Raw genomic sequence first — 18,717 nt, forward strand, 5'->3', positions numbered from 1 at the left:
ACTGGTACACCCACGGTGTCACTAGAGCGTCCACAGCTATTGCCTGAGGGTCCCTTGACCTGGCGCAATATCTAGTTTTTTTGTTTAGGCGGGACGCCATCATGTCCACCTGTGGCCTTTCCCAACGGTTTACCAACAGTTGGAAGACTTCTGGATGAAGTCCCCACTTTCCCGGGTGTCGGTCGTATCTGCTGAGGAAGTCTGCTTCCCAGTTGTCCACTCCCGGAATGAACACTGCTGACAGTGCTAAGACGTGATTTTCCGCCCATCGAAGAATCCTTGTGGCTTCTTCCATCGCCATCCTGCTTCTTGTGCCGCCCTGTCGGTTTACATGGGCGACTGCCGTGATGTTGTCCGATTGGATCAGTACCGGCTGGTTTTGAAGCAGAGGCCTTGCCAGACTTAGGGCATTGTAAATGGCCCTCAGTTCCAGAATATTTATGTGTAGGGACGACTCCTGACTTGACCAAAGTCCTTGGAAATTTCTTCCCTGTGTGACTGCCCCCCAGCCTCGAAGGCTGGCATCCGTGGTTACCAGGACCTAGTCCTGTATGCCGAATCTGCGGCCCTCTTGAAGATGAGCACTCTGCAGCCACCACAGTAGAGATAACCCTGTCTCCAAGGACCAGGGTATCAGCCGATGCATCTGAAGATGCGATTCCGACCACTTGTCCAAGAGGTCCCACTGAACGGTTCTTGCATGGAACCTGCCGAATGGAATTTTGCTTCGTAAGAAGCTACCATTTTTCCCAGGACTCGTGTGCAGTGATGCACCGATACCTGTCTTGGTTTCAGGAGGTCTCTGACTAGAGATGACAGCTCCTTGGCTTTCTCCTGCGGGAGAAACACTTTTTTCTGTTCTGTGTCCAGAACCATCCCCAGGAACAGCAGGCGTGTGGTAGGAACCAGCTGTGACTTTGGAATGTATAGAATCCATCCGTGCTGTTGTAGCACTTCCCGAGATAGTGCTACTCCGACCAACAACTGCTCCGTGGACCTCGCCTTTATAAGGAGATCGTCCAAGTACGGGATAATTAAAAACTCCTTTTTCGAAGGAGTATCATTTCTGCCATTACCTTGGTAAAGACCCTCGGTGCCGTGGACAGTCCAAACAGCAGTGTTTGGAATTGGTAATGGCAATCCTGTACCACAAATCTGAGGTACTCCTGGTGAGGATGGTAAATGTAATCCCCCTCCTCCAGGCTTGCAATAACCGCCCTGAGCGATTCCATCTTGAACTTGAATTTTTTTATGTATGTGTTCAAGGACTTCAAATTTAAAATGGGTCTCACCGAACCGTCCGGTTTCGGTACCACAGTGTGGAATAGTAACCCCGTCTTGTTGAAGTAGGGGCACCTTGACTATCACCTGCTGGGAATACAGCTTGTGAATTGCCTCTAGCACAGCCTCCCTGCCTGAGGGAATTGTCAGCAAGGCAGATTTGAGGAAACGGCGGGGGGGAGACGCCTCGAATTCCAGCCTGTACCCCTGAGATACTACTTGAAGGATCCAGGGATCCACCTGTGAGCGAGCCCACTGATCGCTGAAATTTTTGAGGCGGCCCCCCACCGTACCTGGCTACGCCTGTGGAGCCCCCGCATCATGCGGTGGACTCAGAGGAAGCGGGGGAAGAATTTTGATTCTGGGAACTGGCTGACTGGTGCAGCTTTTTCCCTCTTCCCTCGTCTCTGTGCAGAAAGGAAGCGCCTTTAACCCGCTTGCTTTTCTGAAGCCGAAAGGACTGTACCTGATAATACAGTGCTTTCTTAGGCTGTGAGGAAACCTGAGGTAAAAAAATGTCTTCCCAGCTGTTGCTGTGGATACGAGGTCCCAGAGACCATCCCCAAACAATTCCTCACCCTTATAAGGCTCTATGTGCCTTTTAAAGTCAGCATCACCTGTCCAGTGTCGGGTCTCTAATACCCTCCTGACAGAATGGACATTGCATTAATTCTGGATGCCAGCCGGCAAAATATCCCTCTGTGCATCCCTCATATATAAGACGACGTCTTATGTTCGCAAAATAGTATCCCTGTTTGACAGGGTTACAGACCACGCTGCAGCAGCACTATCTGCAGGTCTCAGTCTAGTACCAGAGTGTGTAAATACAGACTTCAGGATAGCCTACTGCTTTTTATCAGCAGGTACCTTCAAAGTGGCCGTATCCTAAGACGGCAGTGCCACCTTTTTTGACAAACGTGTGAGCGCCTTATCCACCGTAGGGGATATCTCCCAGCGTAACTTATCCTCTGGCGGGAAAAGGTACGCCATCAGTAACTTTAGAAATTATCAGTTTCTTATCGGGGGAACCCACGCTTTTTCACACTTCATTCACTCATTGGATGGGGGAACAAAACACTGCCTGCTTTTTCTCCCCAAACATAAAACCCTTTTTTAGTGGTACTTGGGTTAATGTCAGAAATGTGTAACACATTTTTTATTGCCGGGATCATGTAACGGATGTTCCTAGTGGATTGTGTATAGGTCTCAACCTCGTCGACACTGGAGTCAGACTCCGTGTCGACATCTGTGTCTGCCATCTGAGGGAGCGGGCGTTTTTGAGCCCCTGATGGCCTTTGAGACGCCTGGGCAGGCGCGGGCTGAGAAGCCGGCTGTCCCATAGCCGTTACGTCATCCAGCCTTTTATGTAAGGAGTTGACACTGTCGGCTAATACCTTCCACCTATCCATCCACTCCGGTGTCGGCCCACAGGGGGCGACATCCCATTTATCGCATCTGCTCCGCCTCCACATAAGCCTCCTCATCAAACATGTCGACACAGCCGTACCGACACACCGCACACACACAGGGAATGCTCTGACTGAGGACAGGACCCCACACAGCCCTTTGGGGAGACAGAGAGAGTATGCCAGCACACACCAGAGCGCTATATAATGTAGGGATAAACACGATCACTGAGTGAATTTTCCCCAATAGCTGCTTGTATAAACAATATTGCGCCTAAATTTAGTGCCCCCCCTCTCTTTTTAACCCTTTGAGCCTGAAAACTACAGGGGAGAGCCTGGGGAGCTGTCTTCCAGCTACACTGTGAAGAGAAAATGGCGCCAGTGTGCCGAGGGAGATAGCTCCGCCCCTTTTTCGCTGACTTTTCTCCCGCTTTTTTATGGATTCTGGCAGGGGTAATTATCACATATATAGCCTCTGGGGCTATATATTGTGATTTTGCCAGCCAAGGTCTTTTTATTGCTGCTCAGGGCGCCCCCCCCCAGCGCCCTGCACCCTCAGTGACCGGAGTGTGAAGTGTGTATGAGCAGCAATGGCGCACAGCTGCAGTGCTGTGCGCTACCTTGGTGAAGACTGAAGTCTTCTGCCGCCGATTTTCCGGACCATCTTCATGCTTCTGGCTCTGTAAGGGGGACGGCGGCGCGGCTCCGGGAACGAACACCAAGGACGGGTCCTGCGGTCGATCCTTCTGGAGCTAATGGTGTCCAGTAGCCTAAGAAGCCCAAGCTAGCTGCAAGCAGGTAGGTTCGCTTCTTCTCCCCTTAGTCCCTCATTGCAGTGAGCCCGTTGCCAGCAGGTCTCACTGTAAAATAAAAAACCTAACATATACTTTCTTTCTAGGAGCTCAGGAGAGCCCCTAGTGTGCATCCAGCTCGGCCGGGCACAGAAATCTAACGGAGGTCTGGAGGAGGGGCATAGAGGGAGGAGCCAGTGCACACCAGATAGTACCTAATCTTTCTTTTAGAGTGCCCAGTCTCCTGCGGAGCCCGTCTATTCCCCATGGTCCTTACGGAGTTCCCAGCATCCACTAGGACGTCAGAGAAATCTTATTTTCTCTAACGTCCTAGTGGATGCTGGGGACTCCGTAAAGACCATGGGGATTATACCAAAGCTCCCAAACGGGCGGGAGAGTGCGGATGACTCTGCAGCACCGAATGAGCAAACACAAGGTCCTCCTCAGCCAGGGTATCAAACTTGTAGAACTTTGCAAAAGTGTTTGAACCTGACCAAGTAGCCGCTTGGCAAAGCTGTAATGCAGAGACCCCTCGGGCAGTCGCCCAAGAAGAGCCCACCTTCCTAGTGGAATGGGCCTTAACTGATTTTGGCAGCTGCAATCCAGCCACGGAATGAGCCTGCTGAATCGTGTTACAGATCCAGCGAGCAATAGTTTGCTTTGAAGCAGGAGCACCAAGCTTGTTGGAAGCATACAGGATAAACAAAGACTCTGTTTTCCTGACCCTAGCCGTTCTGGCTACATAAACCTTCAAAGCCCTGACCACATCAAGTAACTCGGAATCCTCCAAGTCAGTAGTAGCTACAGGCACCACAATAGGTTGGTTTATATGAAAGGATGAAACCACTTTTGGCAGAAATTGTGGACGGGTCCGCAATTCTGCTCTATCCGCATGGAAAACCAGATAGGGGCTTTTATGTGACAAAGCCGCCAACTCGGACACACGCCTAGCCGAAGTCAAGGCTAATAGCATGACCACCTTCCACGTGAGATATTTCAACTCCACCGTTTTGAGTGGTTCAAACCAGTGGGATTTCAGGAAACTCACCACGTTAAGATCCCAAGGTGCCACTGGAGGCACAAAAGGGGTCTGAATATGCAGCACTCCCTTTACAAACGTCTGAACTTCAGGTAGAGAAGCCAACTCTTTTTTTGAAAGAAAATGGATAGGGCCGAAATCTGGACCTTAATGGAAATCAATTTTAAGCCCAAATTCACTCCGGACTGTAGGAAGTGAAGGAAACGGCCCAGCTGGAATTCCTCCGTAGGAGCATTCCTGGCTTCACACCAAGCAACATTTTCACCATATACGGTGATAATGTTGAGCCGTCACGTCCTTCCTAGCCTTTATCAGCGTAGGAATGACCTCATCCGGAATGCCTCTCTGCTATGATCAGGCGTTCAACCGCCATGCCGTCAAGCGCAGCCGCGGTAAGTCTTGGAACAGACAGGGCCCCTGTTGCAACAAGTCCTGTCTTAGAGGAAGAGGCCACGGGTCCTCTGTGAGCATTTCTTGCAGATCTGGATACCAAGTCCTTCGTGGCCAATCTGGAACAATGAGTATTGTTCTCACTCCTTTTTCTTATTATCCTCAGCACCTTGGGTATGAGAGGAAGAGGAGGAAGAGGAGGAAGAGGAGGAAACAGACGACTGGAACACCCACGGTGTCACCAGGGCGTCTACAGCTATCGTCTAAGGATCTCTTGACCTGGCACAATACCTCTGTCGTTTTTTGTTGAGGCGGGATGCCATCATGTCCACCTGTGGCAGTTCCCACCGACTTGTAATCTGTGTGAAGACTTCCTGATGAAGTCCCCACTCTCCCGGGTGGAGATCGTGTCTGCTGAGGAAGTCTGCTTCCCAGTTGTCCACTCCCGGGATGAACACTGCTGACAGCGAAGAACTCTGGTGGCTTCCGCCATCGCCACTCTGCTCCTTCTGCCGCCTTGGCGGTTTACATGAGCCACTGCGGTGATGTCTGACTGAATCAGAACCGGTTAGTCGCGAAGCAGGGTCTCCGCTTGACGCAGGGCGTTGACTATGGCCCTTAATTCCAGGATGTTGATGTGAAGGCAAGTCTCTTGACTCGACCACAGACCTTGGAAATTTCTTCCCTGTGTGACTGCACCCCAACCTCGGAGTCTTGCGTCCGTGGTCACCAGGACCCAGTCCTGAATGCCGAATCTGCGGCCCTCGAGAAGGTGAGCGCTCTGTAGCCACCACAGGAGCGACGCCCTGGGGGATAGGGTGATTAACCGATGCATCTGAAGATGTGATCCGGACCACTTGCCCAGTAAGTCCCATTGAAAAGTCCTCGCATGGAACCTGCCGAAGGGACTGGCCTCGTATGATGCCACCATCTTTCCCAGGACACGAGTGCAGTGATGCACTGACACCTGTTTTGGTTTTAATAGGTTCGTGACCAGTGTCATGAGTTCCTGAGCTTTCTCCATCGGGAGATAAACCCTTTTCTGGTCTGTGTCCAGAATCATGCCCAGGAAAGGCAGACGAGTCGTAGGAACCAACTGAGACTTTGGAATATTTAGAATCCAGCCGTGTTGCCGTTACACTTCCAGAGAAAGTGCTACGCTGATCAGCAACTGCTCTCTTGATCTCGCTTTTATGAGGAGATCGTCCAAGTATGGGATAATTGTGACTCCTTGCTTCCGCAGGAGCACCATCATTTCCGCCATTACCTTGGTAAATATTCTCGGTGCCGTGGAGAGACCAAACGGCAACGTCTGAAATTGGTAATGACAATCCTGTACCACAAATATGAGTTACGACTGATGAGGTGGATAAATGGGGACATGAAGGTATGCATCCTTTATGTCCAGAGATACCATAAAATCCCCCTCTTCCAGGCTTGCGATGATCGCTCTCAGCGATTTCATCTTGAACTTGAACCTTTTCAGGTATATGTTCAGGGATTTTAAATTCAATATGGGTCTGACCAAACCGTCCGGTTTCGGAACTACAAACATGGTCGAATAATAACCCCTTCCTTGTTGGAGGGGAAGCTTGACCACCACCTGTTGAAGATACAATTTGTGAATTGCAGTTAACACTATTTCCCTCTCGTGGGGGGAAGCTGGCAGGGCCGATTTGAGGTATCGGTGAGGGGGCATCTCCTCGAATTCCAACTTGTATCCCCGAGACACAATCTCTATTGCCCAGGGATCCAACTGGGAGTGAACCCACTTCTGGCTGAAATTTTGGAGACGTGCCCCCACCAGGCCTAGCTCCGCTTGCGGAGCCCCAGCGTCATGCGGTGGATTTTGTAGAGGCCGGGAAGGACTTCTGTTCCTGGGAACTAGCTGTGTTGTGCAGCTTCTTTCCTCTGCCCCTGCCAAGAAAGGACGCACCTCGGACTTTGTTTTTCTGTGATCGAAAGGACTGCATTTGATAATACGGTGTTCTTAGGCTGTGAGGAAACATATGGCAAAAAATTTGACTTTCCAGCAGTAGTTGTGGAGACCAGGTCCGAGAGACCCTCCCCAAACAATTCCTCACCCTTGTAAGGTAAAACCTCCATATGCCTTTTTGAGTCGGCATCACCTGTCCATTGCCGAGTCTACAGGACCCTTCTGGCAGAAATCGACATAGCATTTATTCTAGAACCCAGTAGACTAATGTCTCTTTGAGCATCTCTCATATATAGGACAGCGTCTTTAATATGCCCCAAGGTCAACAATATAGTATCCTTGTCTAAGGTATCAATTTCCTCAGACACGGTATCCGTCCATGCTGCTACAGCACTACGCACCCAGGCCGACGCGATCGCTGGCCTCAGTAAGGTACCTGAATGTGTATAAATGGACTTCAGGGTAACCTCCTGTTTGCGATCCGCAGCATCTTTGAAGGTAGCCGTATCCTGTGACGGCAGGGCTACCTTCTTGGATAAGCGAGTTAAAGCTTTGTCCACCTTAGGGGAGGATTCCCAGCGTAACCTGTCCATTGGCGGGAAAGGATACGCCATAAGAATCCTTTTGGAAATCTGCAGTTTTTTATCTGGAGATTCCCAAGCCTTTTCACATAACTCATTTAGCTCGTGTGAGGGGGGGAAAGGTTACCTCCGGTTTCTTTTCCCCATACATATGTACACTCTTGTCAGGGACTGGGATTTCCTCTGTGATGTGCAACACATCCTTAATTGCTATAATCATAACGGATGGATTTAGCCAATTTTGGCTGTAACTTTGCATCATCGTAATAGACACTGGAGTCAGAATCCATGTCTGTATCTGTGTCAACAATTTGTGATAGTGGTCGCTTCTGAGACCCCGACGGCCTCTGCGACATAGGACCAGGCACGGGTTGGGACCCTGACTGTCCTGAGGCTTCAGCTTTTTCTAACCTTTTATGCAAGGAATTAACATCATCATTTAAAACCTTCCACATATCCATCCAATCAGGTGTCGGCGCCATCGGTGGAGACACCACATTCACTTGCTCCCGCTCTGCTTCCACAGCCTGCCTCAGACATGTCGACACAAGCGTACCGACACACCACACACAGGGAATGCCCTTTTTGAAGACCGTTCCCCCACAAGGCCCTTAGGAGAGAGAGAGAGACAGAGAGAGAGTATGCCAGCACACCCCAGCGCTATCAACCCAGGAATAACACAGTAACTTAATGTTAACCCAGTAGCTGCTGTTTTATATTGATTTTTGTGCCTAATTATGTGCCCCCTCTCTTTTTACCCTCTTCTACCGTGTATCTGCAGGGGAGAGCCTGGGGAGCTTCCTCTCAGCGGAGCTGTGGAGAAAAAAATAGCGCTGGTGAGTGCTGAGGAAGAAGAGGCCTCTGTCCCGCTTAAATATGCAATTTTTGGCGGGGACATACATACATACATACATACATACATACATACATACATACATACATACATACATACATACATACATACATACATACATACATACATACATACATACATACATACATACATACATACATACATACATACATACATACATACATACATACATACATACATACATACATACATACATACATACATACATACATACATACATACATACATACTATACATACAGTGCCCAGCTGTATATATGTAAAACTTTTGCCAAAAGAGGTCCCAAATGCTGCCCAGGGCGCCCCACCCCCACCCTGCACCCTTACAGTGACCAGAGTATGTGAGGTGTGTGGGAGCAATGGCGCACAGCTGCAGTGTTGTGCGTTACCTCAGTGAAGAACGGAGTCTTCTGCCGCCTGTGAAGTCTTCTTTGCTTCTCATACTCACCCGGCTTCTGTCTTCTGGCTCTGCGATGAGGACGGCGGCGCGGCTCTAGGATCGGACGGCGAGAGTGAGATCCTGCGTACGTTCCCTCTGGAGCTAATGGTGTCCAGTAGCCTAAGAAGCAGGATCTAGCTTCAGAGAGTAGGGCTGCTTCTCTCCCCTCAGTCCCACGATGCAGGGAGTCTGTTGCCAGCAGAGCTCCCTGAAAATAAAAAACCCAACAAAATACTCTCTCTCAGCAAACTCAGGAGAGCTTACTGAAAAGCACCCAGCTCGTCTGGGCACAGTATCAAACTGAGGTCTGGAGGAGGGGCATAGAGGGAGGAGCCAGTGCACACCAGAACCTAAATTCTTTCTTAAAGTGCCCATGTCTCCTGCAGAGCCCGTCTATCCCCATGGTCCTTACGGAGTCCAGCATCCACTAGGACGTTAGAGAAAAACATATGGAGGACGACTAAATACAAGTTTGGAAGGTACATACCTTAATATATATTACGGTGGATAATGGTAATTACCACCTGCTAACCAAATTTTCAAAATGGCGAGGAATAGTGTTACCTAAAATGGGAAAAGTTGCATGAATTATGGAATATTCATTCTATCATTATATGCAAATCATTATGGTTTCGGTAATAGTACATACCAGTAGTGGTGCACTAGATGCAACACCTTCACTGGTGTAGAATATGAAGCACCTTCACTAGCCCAATTATATTTATGATATTCTATACATAAAGATTAATATCAGATGGTTATTTTACGACTTGGATGAGTACATACACATTTTAGAAGGGCTAACACCGCAACAAGCAAGTATATCTCGTACAATATTTGAGATAATTAATACAGTATGATTTCTGCCTCTAACACTAAATATCTTGTTTGAAGTAGTTTTTTGTTTGCGTTATATGATGCTGATAGGGAATGATGTCAGAGCCCAGGCACTATAAGTATTTATGAAGGTGAAGTATTTATGAAGGTGCTTCATATTCTACACCAGTGAAGGTGTTACATCTTTTGCATCACTACTGGTGTGTACCACTACTGAAACCATGATTTGCATACAACGATGGAATGAATATTCCATAATTCATGAGACACTATTCCTCGCCATTTTGAAAATTTGGTTAGCAGACGTACATACATCCATACACACCTTCCAAACATTTATTAGAAGTCCTCCACCATATGTTTATTTGTAGCTTTTACAACACCCTTTCTATTTTCTTTTAAATATTTATCTATACCCCTGAGGAAGTCTGAAAGGACGAAACGTGTAGGGTTTCAAACTAACAAGGTGATTAGGACACCAGGTATACATTGGCAAGTCCCCACCACTGATCTCACATCCTGGGGTGGTTGGTGGCACTTGTGTTTACATCCATTCTATGTAACTTGGCTGTTCCTTTGATTACACCTTGTATGTAATGTTGAAAACATTTTATGTTGGATGTTGTCAATAAACATCAGAATTTTATTAATCTAAGGTTTTATTTTTGGGTTTCTATACTTCTCTGGTGAGAGGCTATTTTTGTTTTTTTAGGAGAAATACCTGGTTGAGTTCATCAGAGCATTGGATTCTAAAGAGATCAGTAAAATGATTCCGGATTGGAATTCCCAATAGAAATATGGAAAAGAACTGGACTCACCAACTTATATGGACAATTGGATGTGATATTTTAGTGCCCTCTGGGTCAGTTATAGAAACCAGACTGATTTAGAGACGAGAAGATACATTAGACAGCCATTAAATAGGTTTTACTTAGTGGATACGACATTGCACCTATGTACAGAGGTGTATAATTAAAAAAACAAAAAACAAACAGGATTTTGATACCTACTGGTAAATCCTTTTCTCCTAGTCAGTAGAGGATGCTTGGGTCCACTTCATGATCATGGGGTATAGACTGTCCCGCAGGAGACATGGGCACTCTTAAGACTTTTCAATGTGTGTGAACTGGCTCCTCCCTCTATGCCCCTCCTCCAGACCTCCTTTATAGGAACTGTGCCCAGGGATACGGACATTGAGGAAAGGATTTACTTTAAACTAGTGGTGAGATACATACCAGCTCACACCTCAACCATGCCGCACAACATGGCATTCAACAGAACACATGCCAACAGGCATGAACCAATTACAGCAACATGCTGAAACTAATAACTTGTGTAACTAATAACAAAACTGCAGGTAAAGTACGCACTGGGACGGGCGCCCAGCATCCTCTACGGACTAGGAGAAAAGGATTTACCGGTAGGTATCAAAATACTGTTTTCTCATATGTCCTAGAGGATGCTGGGGTCCACTTCATGACCATGGGGTTTATACCAAAGCTCCAGTACGGGCGGGAGAGTGCGGATGACCCTGCAGCATCGAACTTGAGGTCTTCATCGACCAAGGTGTCAAACTTGTAGAATTTTGCAAATGTGTTTGACCCAGACCAAGTAGCTGCTCGGCAAAGTTGCAATGCAGAGACCCCCCCCCCGGGCAGCCGCCCAGGATGAGCCCACCTTCCTAGTGGAATGGACCTTCACAGACGTCGGTAACGGCAATTCAGCCGTAGTATGAGCGTGCTGAATCGTACTTCTGATCCAACGTGCAATAGTCTGCTTGGAAGCAGGACACCCAATCTTGTTGGGAGCATACAGGACAAAGACTGTTTTCCGTATTCGAGCTGTTCTAGCGACATAAATCTTCAAAGCCCTAACCACATCTAGAGACTTTGACTCAGTGAAAGTGTCAGTAACTAATGGCACCACAATAGGTTGGTTTATGTGGAAAGATGAAACCACATTCGGAAGAAAATGCTGACGAGTCCTCAACTCTGCCCTATCTTCATGGAAGATCAGGTAAGGGCTCTTGTGAGACCAGGCCCCCCCAATTCAGACACCCGCCGCGCGGATGCCAATGCCAAAAGCATCACCACTTTCCAAGTGAGAAACTTCAACTCTCTCTTGTAGAGGCTCAAACCAAATCTGATTGAAGGAACTGCAACACCACGTTAAGGTCCCATGGTGCCACAATAGAGGCTGGATGAGCAGAACCCCTTTCACGAAGGTCTGAACCCCTGGAAGAGAGGCCAATTGTTTTTGGAAGAACACTGACCAGGTCGAAATCTGGACCTTGATTGATCCCAATCGTAGGCACGCCTCCACACCAGCCTGCAGAAAATGGAGAAAACGTCCCAACTCAAACTCTTCCGTAGGAGCCCTTCTTGGATTCACACCAAGACACATTTTCTCCAAATACGGTGGTAATGTTTAGACATTACTCCTTTCCTGGCCTGAATAAGGGTGGGGATGACTTCCTTGGGAACACCCTATCGGGCTAGGATCCGACGCTCAACAGCCATGCCGTCAAACGTAGCCGCAGTAAGTCTAGGTACACGCACGGCCCCTGCTGCAGCAGGTCCTCGCGAAGAGGAAGAGGCCGAGGATCTTCTATGAGCAACTCCTGAAGATCTGGGTACCAAGCCCTCCTTGGCCAGTCTGGGGCAATGAAGATTGCTCAGAATCTTGTTCTTCTTTAGGATCAGCGGAAGTGGAGGGAAGACTGACACCGACCGGAACATCCACTGGGCCACCACCACATCCACTGCTATTGCTTGAGGGTCTCTCGACCTGGAATAATATTTCTGAAGCTTCTCGTTGAGACGAGATGCCATCATGTCTACTTGAGGAACTCACCAAAGACTTGTCACCTCTGAAGACTTCTTGGTGTAGGCACCACTGTCCTGGATGGAGATAGTGTCTGCTGAGGAAGTCTGCTTCCCAGTTGTCTACTCCTGAAATGAAAATTGCCGACAGAGCCTTTGCATGTCTTTCTGCCCAGAGGAGGATCTTCGTCACCTCTGCCATTGCCGCTCTGCTTTTTGTTCCGCCCTGCCTGTTTATGTACCCGACTGCTGTTACATTGTCCGACTGGGTCTGCATGGGATGATCTTGCAGATGTACCGCTTGTTGAAGGCCATTGTAAATGGCTCTCAATTCCAGCACGTTTATGTGAAGGCAGGCTTCCTGACTTGACCATTTTCCTTGGAAGCTTTCTCCCTGAGTGACAGCTCCCCAGCCTTGGACACTTGCATCCGTGGTTACCAGGACCCAGTCCTGAATCCCGAACCTGCATCCCTCTAGTAGGCGAGAACTGTGTAGCCACCACAGGAGCAAAATCCTGGCTTTTGACGACAGGATTATCTTCCGGTGCATGTGTAGGTGGGATCCTGACCACTTGTCCAACAGGTCCCACTGGAATACCCTGGCATGGAACCTGCCAAACTATCGCCTCGTAGGCCGCCACCATCTTCCAACAACCGAATGCACTGATGAATCGACACTCCATGGTTTCAATATCTGTTTTACCATTTTCTGGATTTCCAGAGCCTTTTCCACCGGAAGAAATACTCTGAACTGCTGTGTCCAGAATCATCCCAAGAAAAGACAATCTTGTCGTCGTTTCCAACTGTGACTTTGGATAATTTATGATCCAACTGTGTTGTTGGAGTATTGACAGGGAGAGAGTGATGTTTTGTAACAACTGCTCCCTGGATCTCGCCTTTATCAGGAGATCGTCTAGATAAGAAATTATATTGACTCTTTTTTGACGCAGGAGAATCTCCGTCATCACCTTGGTGAATACCCTCGGCGCCATGGAGAGACTGAAAGGTAATGTCTGGAATTGGTAATGGCAATCCGGAACCACGAATCTCAGATAAGCCTGGTGAGGAGGATAAATGGGAACATGCAGGTAAGTATCTTATGTCTACAGACACCATGTAGTCCCCCTCCTCCAGACTGGAAATCACTGCCCTCAGTGATTCCATTTTGAACTTGAATCGTTTCAAGTAGAGATTCAGATTTTTCAGGTTTAGGATCAGTCTGACCGAGCCGTCCGGCTTCGGAACTACAAAAAGGCTTGAATAAAACCCCTCCCCTTGTTGTGACAAAAGGTACCAGGACTATGACCTGATCCTGACAATTTTTGGATTGCCGCTGTTACAGCTTCCCTTTCTGGAAGAGAAGCTGGCAAGGTCAATTTGAAAAATCGGCATGGGGGAACGTCTTGAAACTCCAGCTTGTATCCCTGGTACACTATTTGCAACACCCAGGGATCCAGGCCAGACAGAATCCAACCTTGGCTGAACAGTTTGAGATGTGCCCCCCACCCGAGTGGCCTCCCGCAAAGGAGCCCCAGCGTCATGCTGATGATTTGGCAGAAGTAGGGGTAGGCTTCTGCTCCTGGGAACCTGAAGCCGCTGTGGACTTTTTTCCCTTACCCGCAAAGAAGGGGGAACCTCTCGCTTTTTTGTATTTAGTGGGCTGAAAGGACTGCATATGCAGGTGATATGTCTTTTTTGCCGATGCAGGGGGCAAAAATGTCGACTTACCTGCGGTAGTCGCCGAGACTAACGTATCCAGTCCATCGCCAAATAAGGCCTCACCTTTATATGGGAGAGCCTCCATATTGCTTTTGGAATCTGCATCCGCGTTCCACTGGTGAATCCACAACGCCCACCGAGCCGATACTGCCATGGTAGCGGCTTGTGAACTCAAGAGTCCAATATCTTTCATCGCTTCTAGCATGTATGCAGCAGCGTCTTTGATATTCCCTAACTTAAGGAGTATCTCATCTTTATCAATCGTGTCAATTTGACGATACCGTGACCATTTTTCAATAGCGCGACTCACCCACGCGCATGCAATTGTGGGCCTGAGCAGCGTACCATTGGCAACATAAATGGATTTCAATGTAGTTTCCATCTTTCGGTCTGCCGGCTCTTTTAGTGAAGCCGTGCCAGTTGCAGGGAGAATTACCTTCTTTGTCAACCTGGACAGTGCACTGTCTAACACAGGGGGTGACTCCCATTTTTTCCTGTCCTCCACCGGGAAAGGATAAGCTATCTGAATTCTCTTGGGAATACAACATTTATTTTCAGGATTCACCCACATCCCTTCAAAGAGTGTATTAAGCTCGTGGGAAGGAGGGAAAGTGATCTTAGATTTATTTTCTTTATAGAAATAAGCCTTCTCCTGAGGTACATGAGTGGCTTCCGTGACTTCCAGAACTTCCCTTATAGCCACAATCATATTTTGTATATTTTTTGCCAATTTATGATCTATTTCTCTGGAGTCACTATCGTCGACACAAGAATCACTGTCTGTCTGTATCAGTATTAGCAAATGGTCTCTTATGTGACCCAGAGGGGTCGCCTGCAGATGGAAGAACAGAGCCCTGAAAAACCACCACATCCTCCAGATTTTCTCCAGCACTCAGCATGAGATTCAGATTTATCTAATCCCCTATTGATATGATGCATACTATCACGTATTTCTTTCACCCATGCAGGCTCTTTGTGTGCCGTCAGCGCCACCACATTACACTTGTGCCCCCCCCCCCCGTTTTGCACCCCGATACTTGTAGTCAGAAGTGAACGGGGACCAGTGATATCTCTGCAGCCTGAGGAGAGAGAAAATGGCACTGAGCAGTGTGCTGGCTGCATGAGGAAGAAGCTCCGCCCATTTTACCTCAGAAACTTAGTAATATTTATACTGGCGGGTGTAGGGCTGTGCCTGGTTATCTTATGCCCCTTTTTGCCAGTTTAGAGGTGTTTGCTGCCCCCCCCCCCCTTCCCCAGCAGTGCCTGTGTGTGGGCAGCAATGGCGCGCTGCGCTCCCGCCAGCCGCGCTGTACCTCAGCCGTCACTTTTCTTGATAGAAGATCTGTCTTCGTCTACTCACCTGTCTTCTGGCTCTGTGAGGGGGGTGACTGTGTGCTGTGGGAGTAAGCATCTAGACACGGCTAGCGGTCAGTACCCTTCAGGAGCTAATGGTGTCCTGTCAGCCAGAAGTAGCCATGAAACTCTTCAGGAAGTTGGTTCCTACTTCTGCCCCCTCAGTCCCACGAAGCAGGGAGTCTGTTGCCAGCAGATGTCCCTGAAAATAAAAAACCTAACAAGTCTTTTCAGAGAAACTCCGTAGAGCTCCTCAGAGTGCGTCCAGTCTGCCTGGGCATATTTCTAAAACTGAGGTCTGGAGGAGGGACATAGAGGGAGGAGCCAGTTCACACCCAATGAAGAGTCTTACAGTGCCCATGGCTCCTGCGGAACAGTCTATACCCCATGGTCATGAAGTGGACCCCAGCATCCTCTAGGACGTATGAGAAAATAAAAGTTGTAGCATTCACAAGATTACAATTCAATAACTGATTACTTACAACCCTGCTCCTGTTTGCCAAGAAGCTCCCAGATAAAGGGCGGTCATATGTCCCTGAGCAGTGCTGATAAGTGGGCGACGCAGCCTTCCAGGGATGCTCGTGGCTATCCCTGTCTCTAACAGTCCAGTCTCGACTTGAAGTCCTCAATGAGCTAGAATCCTAAGGAAAAATAAATAAAAGGATCAGATCTACACTGAAATAGGGGCAGTTAATGTACCTCCCAATGACTTATGCACTAACACTACAATAGTGTAGATAGAGGAAGCACACAAGACCCAGCAGGTTTCTTTCAGAGTACAATACTAAACCAGATCTGCAGAATTATTCATAGCATGATTTCAGTCATTTGCAGACCTGACAAATATAAAAATGTTCTTGTCAAAGGAATTAGGAGCACAAGTGTCATCTCCTGTAACTACATGCAGGCTTCAAGTTAATTATGCAGCTATTCAGACAGAACTTCTTTTCTCAGGGAATTTCAGTTCTTCAAAGAGAAGAAAAACAAAAGCTGGAGCCTTGCATACAGAAACGAAAGTGGACTCCGATTTGAAGTTCCCAACATTAAGGCAATAAATATATATCCCTTGAAGTGCACCAGGTCACTTGCTTTACTGTCTATTTTGTGACATGAACGAACACTTATGAAATCAAAAGATATCAGACATCCCCTAAACCAGATCAGGGGCCAGATGTAATGACTTGTGAGATGGCCAGAGCTCAGAGACTGGCCAAACCTCGTATTTTTTTGTTTTTTTAAAGCAGCAAATGTTTACAAGGCAAAACCTGGTTGGTTTTGCCTTGTGAACATTTGATGCTTTCATTTTTTTTTTTATTTAATCTACACATCTGAGCTCTGGCTGTCTCACAAGCCATTACATCCAACCCCAGGAGTTAGCCAGGCAGTGCCACAGATAGCAAAGGTATCTCTGCTAGACCCATACAGATTTCACCAGCAAGCAAATGCTACTCCTATTTTGAGAGGGAGCACAAGATGGCACCATTTGCAAACACTAGCACTAATGCCCCTTTTCCACTAGCTCAAAAAAAAGACACAGGTAATAGCATGGGGGCGCACATTTACCCGTGTTTTTTGCTAGTGGAAAAGTGTCAACCTGGATCAAGTGATCCGGGAATCCTACCCGGGTAGCTTACTGGATTGAACATGAGTTCAACCCGGTAAGCTGTGCAGTGTAAACGGTAGCCGTGTCGATGCGACACGCTCCAGTTAACAGTCTATGGAAGAGTGGTGCTGGGAGATCATGTGATTTCCCAGTGCCGCCACCAACCTGGCAATATGCTGGGTTGGTGAGCGCAGTGGGAAAGGGGGCAGAGCACGGGCTGCAGCCGAGCAGCACACATGTCAGGCTCCCGGCTGCAACCCGTGCTTAGAGGTGGAAAAAGGGGTACAATTGTGTACCATATTAATCAGGAATTTTGCAATACACAGGAGCGCTCATTTGCTATTCTGTCCAGCCGAACCAGAGAAAAAAAAAAAAACCCACCAACACCAACTCTCCAATGGTCACCAACAGAAAATTACTAAACATGGACCACTGACCCAATATGGAAACAGATGTTTTGGGATAAGCGCACAGAGTTCACCCTCCAATGGGTGAAATTATGCTGTGTACTGGAATTTATATTTGATCTTAAATGGATAGTACACTTCATGTCTAGAGTATACAGAGCAATTTGAGGTACTGGTGGCGCTCCCTCAAGTTGTGCATAGCATCAAACGGAAAAAATAAAAAATAAAAATGTAAATGCATGCATGTTTTTCCTTCTAATATGGAAAAATGTAGGAATATAGGAGGGGGAAGAAGAAAGAAAAAAAAAAAAAAAAAAAAAACACAACCCCACCCAGGACACCCGGTGTGACTAAATTAGTTGGGTAGCTATACATTTCTGAAGTGGTCTGTAAAAATAGGGATTTAATACCTACCAGTAATTCCTTTTTCGTAAGCAGTAGTGGATACTGGGGTACTGTACATTAGTACCGTGGGGAAGTCCAAAAGCTCCCAAGACAGGTGGGAAAGTGCAGAGACCCTTGTAAAACTGCCTGAACGAACTGAAGGTCATCCTTGGTCAAAGTGTTGAACTTCAAACATGTTCAAACCAGACCAAAGTAGCCGCTCGGCACAACTAAAACTGAACCCCCCGGCAGCCGACCAGGAAGAACCCACAGACCTCGTCACGTGGGCCTGAATAGACATCGGCAAAGGCAGACCCACCGAAGTATAGGCCTGTTGAATAGTCAGAGCCAATGAGCAATAGATTGATTAGAAGCCGGTCTACCAATTTTGGTGGCATCATAAAAGACAAAGTCAGAGTTCCAAAGACAAGCTGTCCTTTTGCCATAAATCCTCAAAGCCCTCACCACAGCCAAGGATTCTGGGCCACAGAAACATCGACCCACAATTGGCTACTTCACGTGAAAGGCCGACACCACTTTAGGCAAAAACAGGTCAGGTCCTAAGCTCAGCCCAATCCTCATGAAAAATCAAGTACAGGCTCTTACAGGATAAAGGTCTTCCAAGTGAGGAAATTCAATTCCACCTTCTGTGAAGGTGGAAACCAGTCCGACTGAAGAATGGACAAAACCACATTTAGATCACATGGAGCCGTGGGAGGGATGAAGGGTGGTTGCATATGAAGAACTCCCTTCAAGAAAGTCTACACCTCTGGAAATGCAAGTTGCTTCTGGAAGAAAATAGAGAGACGAAATCTGTACTTTGATTGAGCCCAACCATAGGCCCATATCCACACCT

The 18,717-nt window shown here is 47.7% G+C and overlaps 1 protein-coding gene across 5 annotated transcripts in view; it reads right to left on the reverse strand.

The window, feature by feature from the left end:
• Positions 1-18,717, reverse strand: part of MARCHF7 (membrane associated ring-CH-type finger 7) — a 137,696-nt gene that overhangs the window by 37,990 nt on the left and 80,989 nt on the right. For all 5 annotated transcript variants that reach the window (XM_063933672.1, XM_063933668.1, XM_063933670.1 and 2 more), the window contains one exon: positions 15,950-16,108. In XM_063933672.1, the coding sequence (XP_063789742.1) occupies positions 15,950-16,108 (159 nt within the window). The remainder of the gene's footprint in view (positions 1-15,949; positions 16,109-18,717) is intronic.

This window comes from Pseudophryne corroboree, chromosome 7 (genome assembly GCF_028390025.1).
Source record: "Pseudophryne corroboree isolate aPseCor3 chromosome 7, aPseCor3.hap2, whole genome shotgun sequence".
Classification (NCBI taxonomy): Eukaryota; Metazoa; Chordata; class Amphibia; order Anura; family Myobatrachidae; genus Pseudophryne; species Pseudophryne corroboree.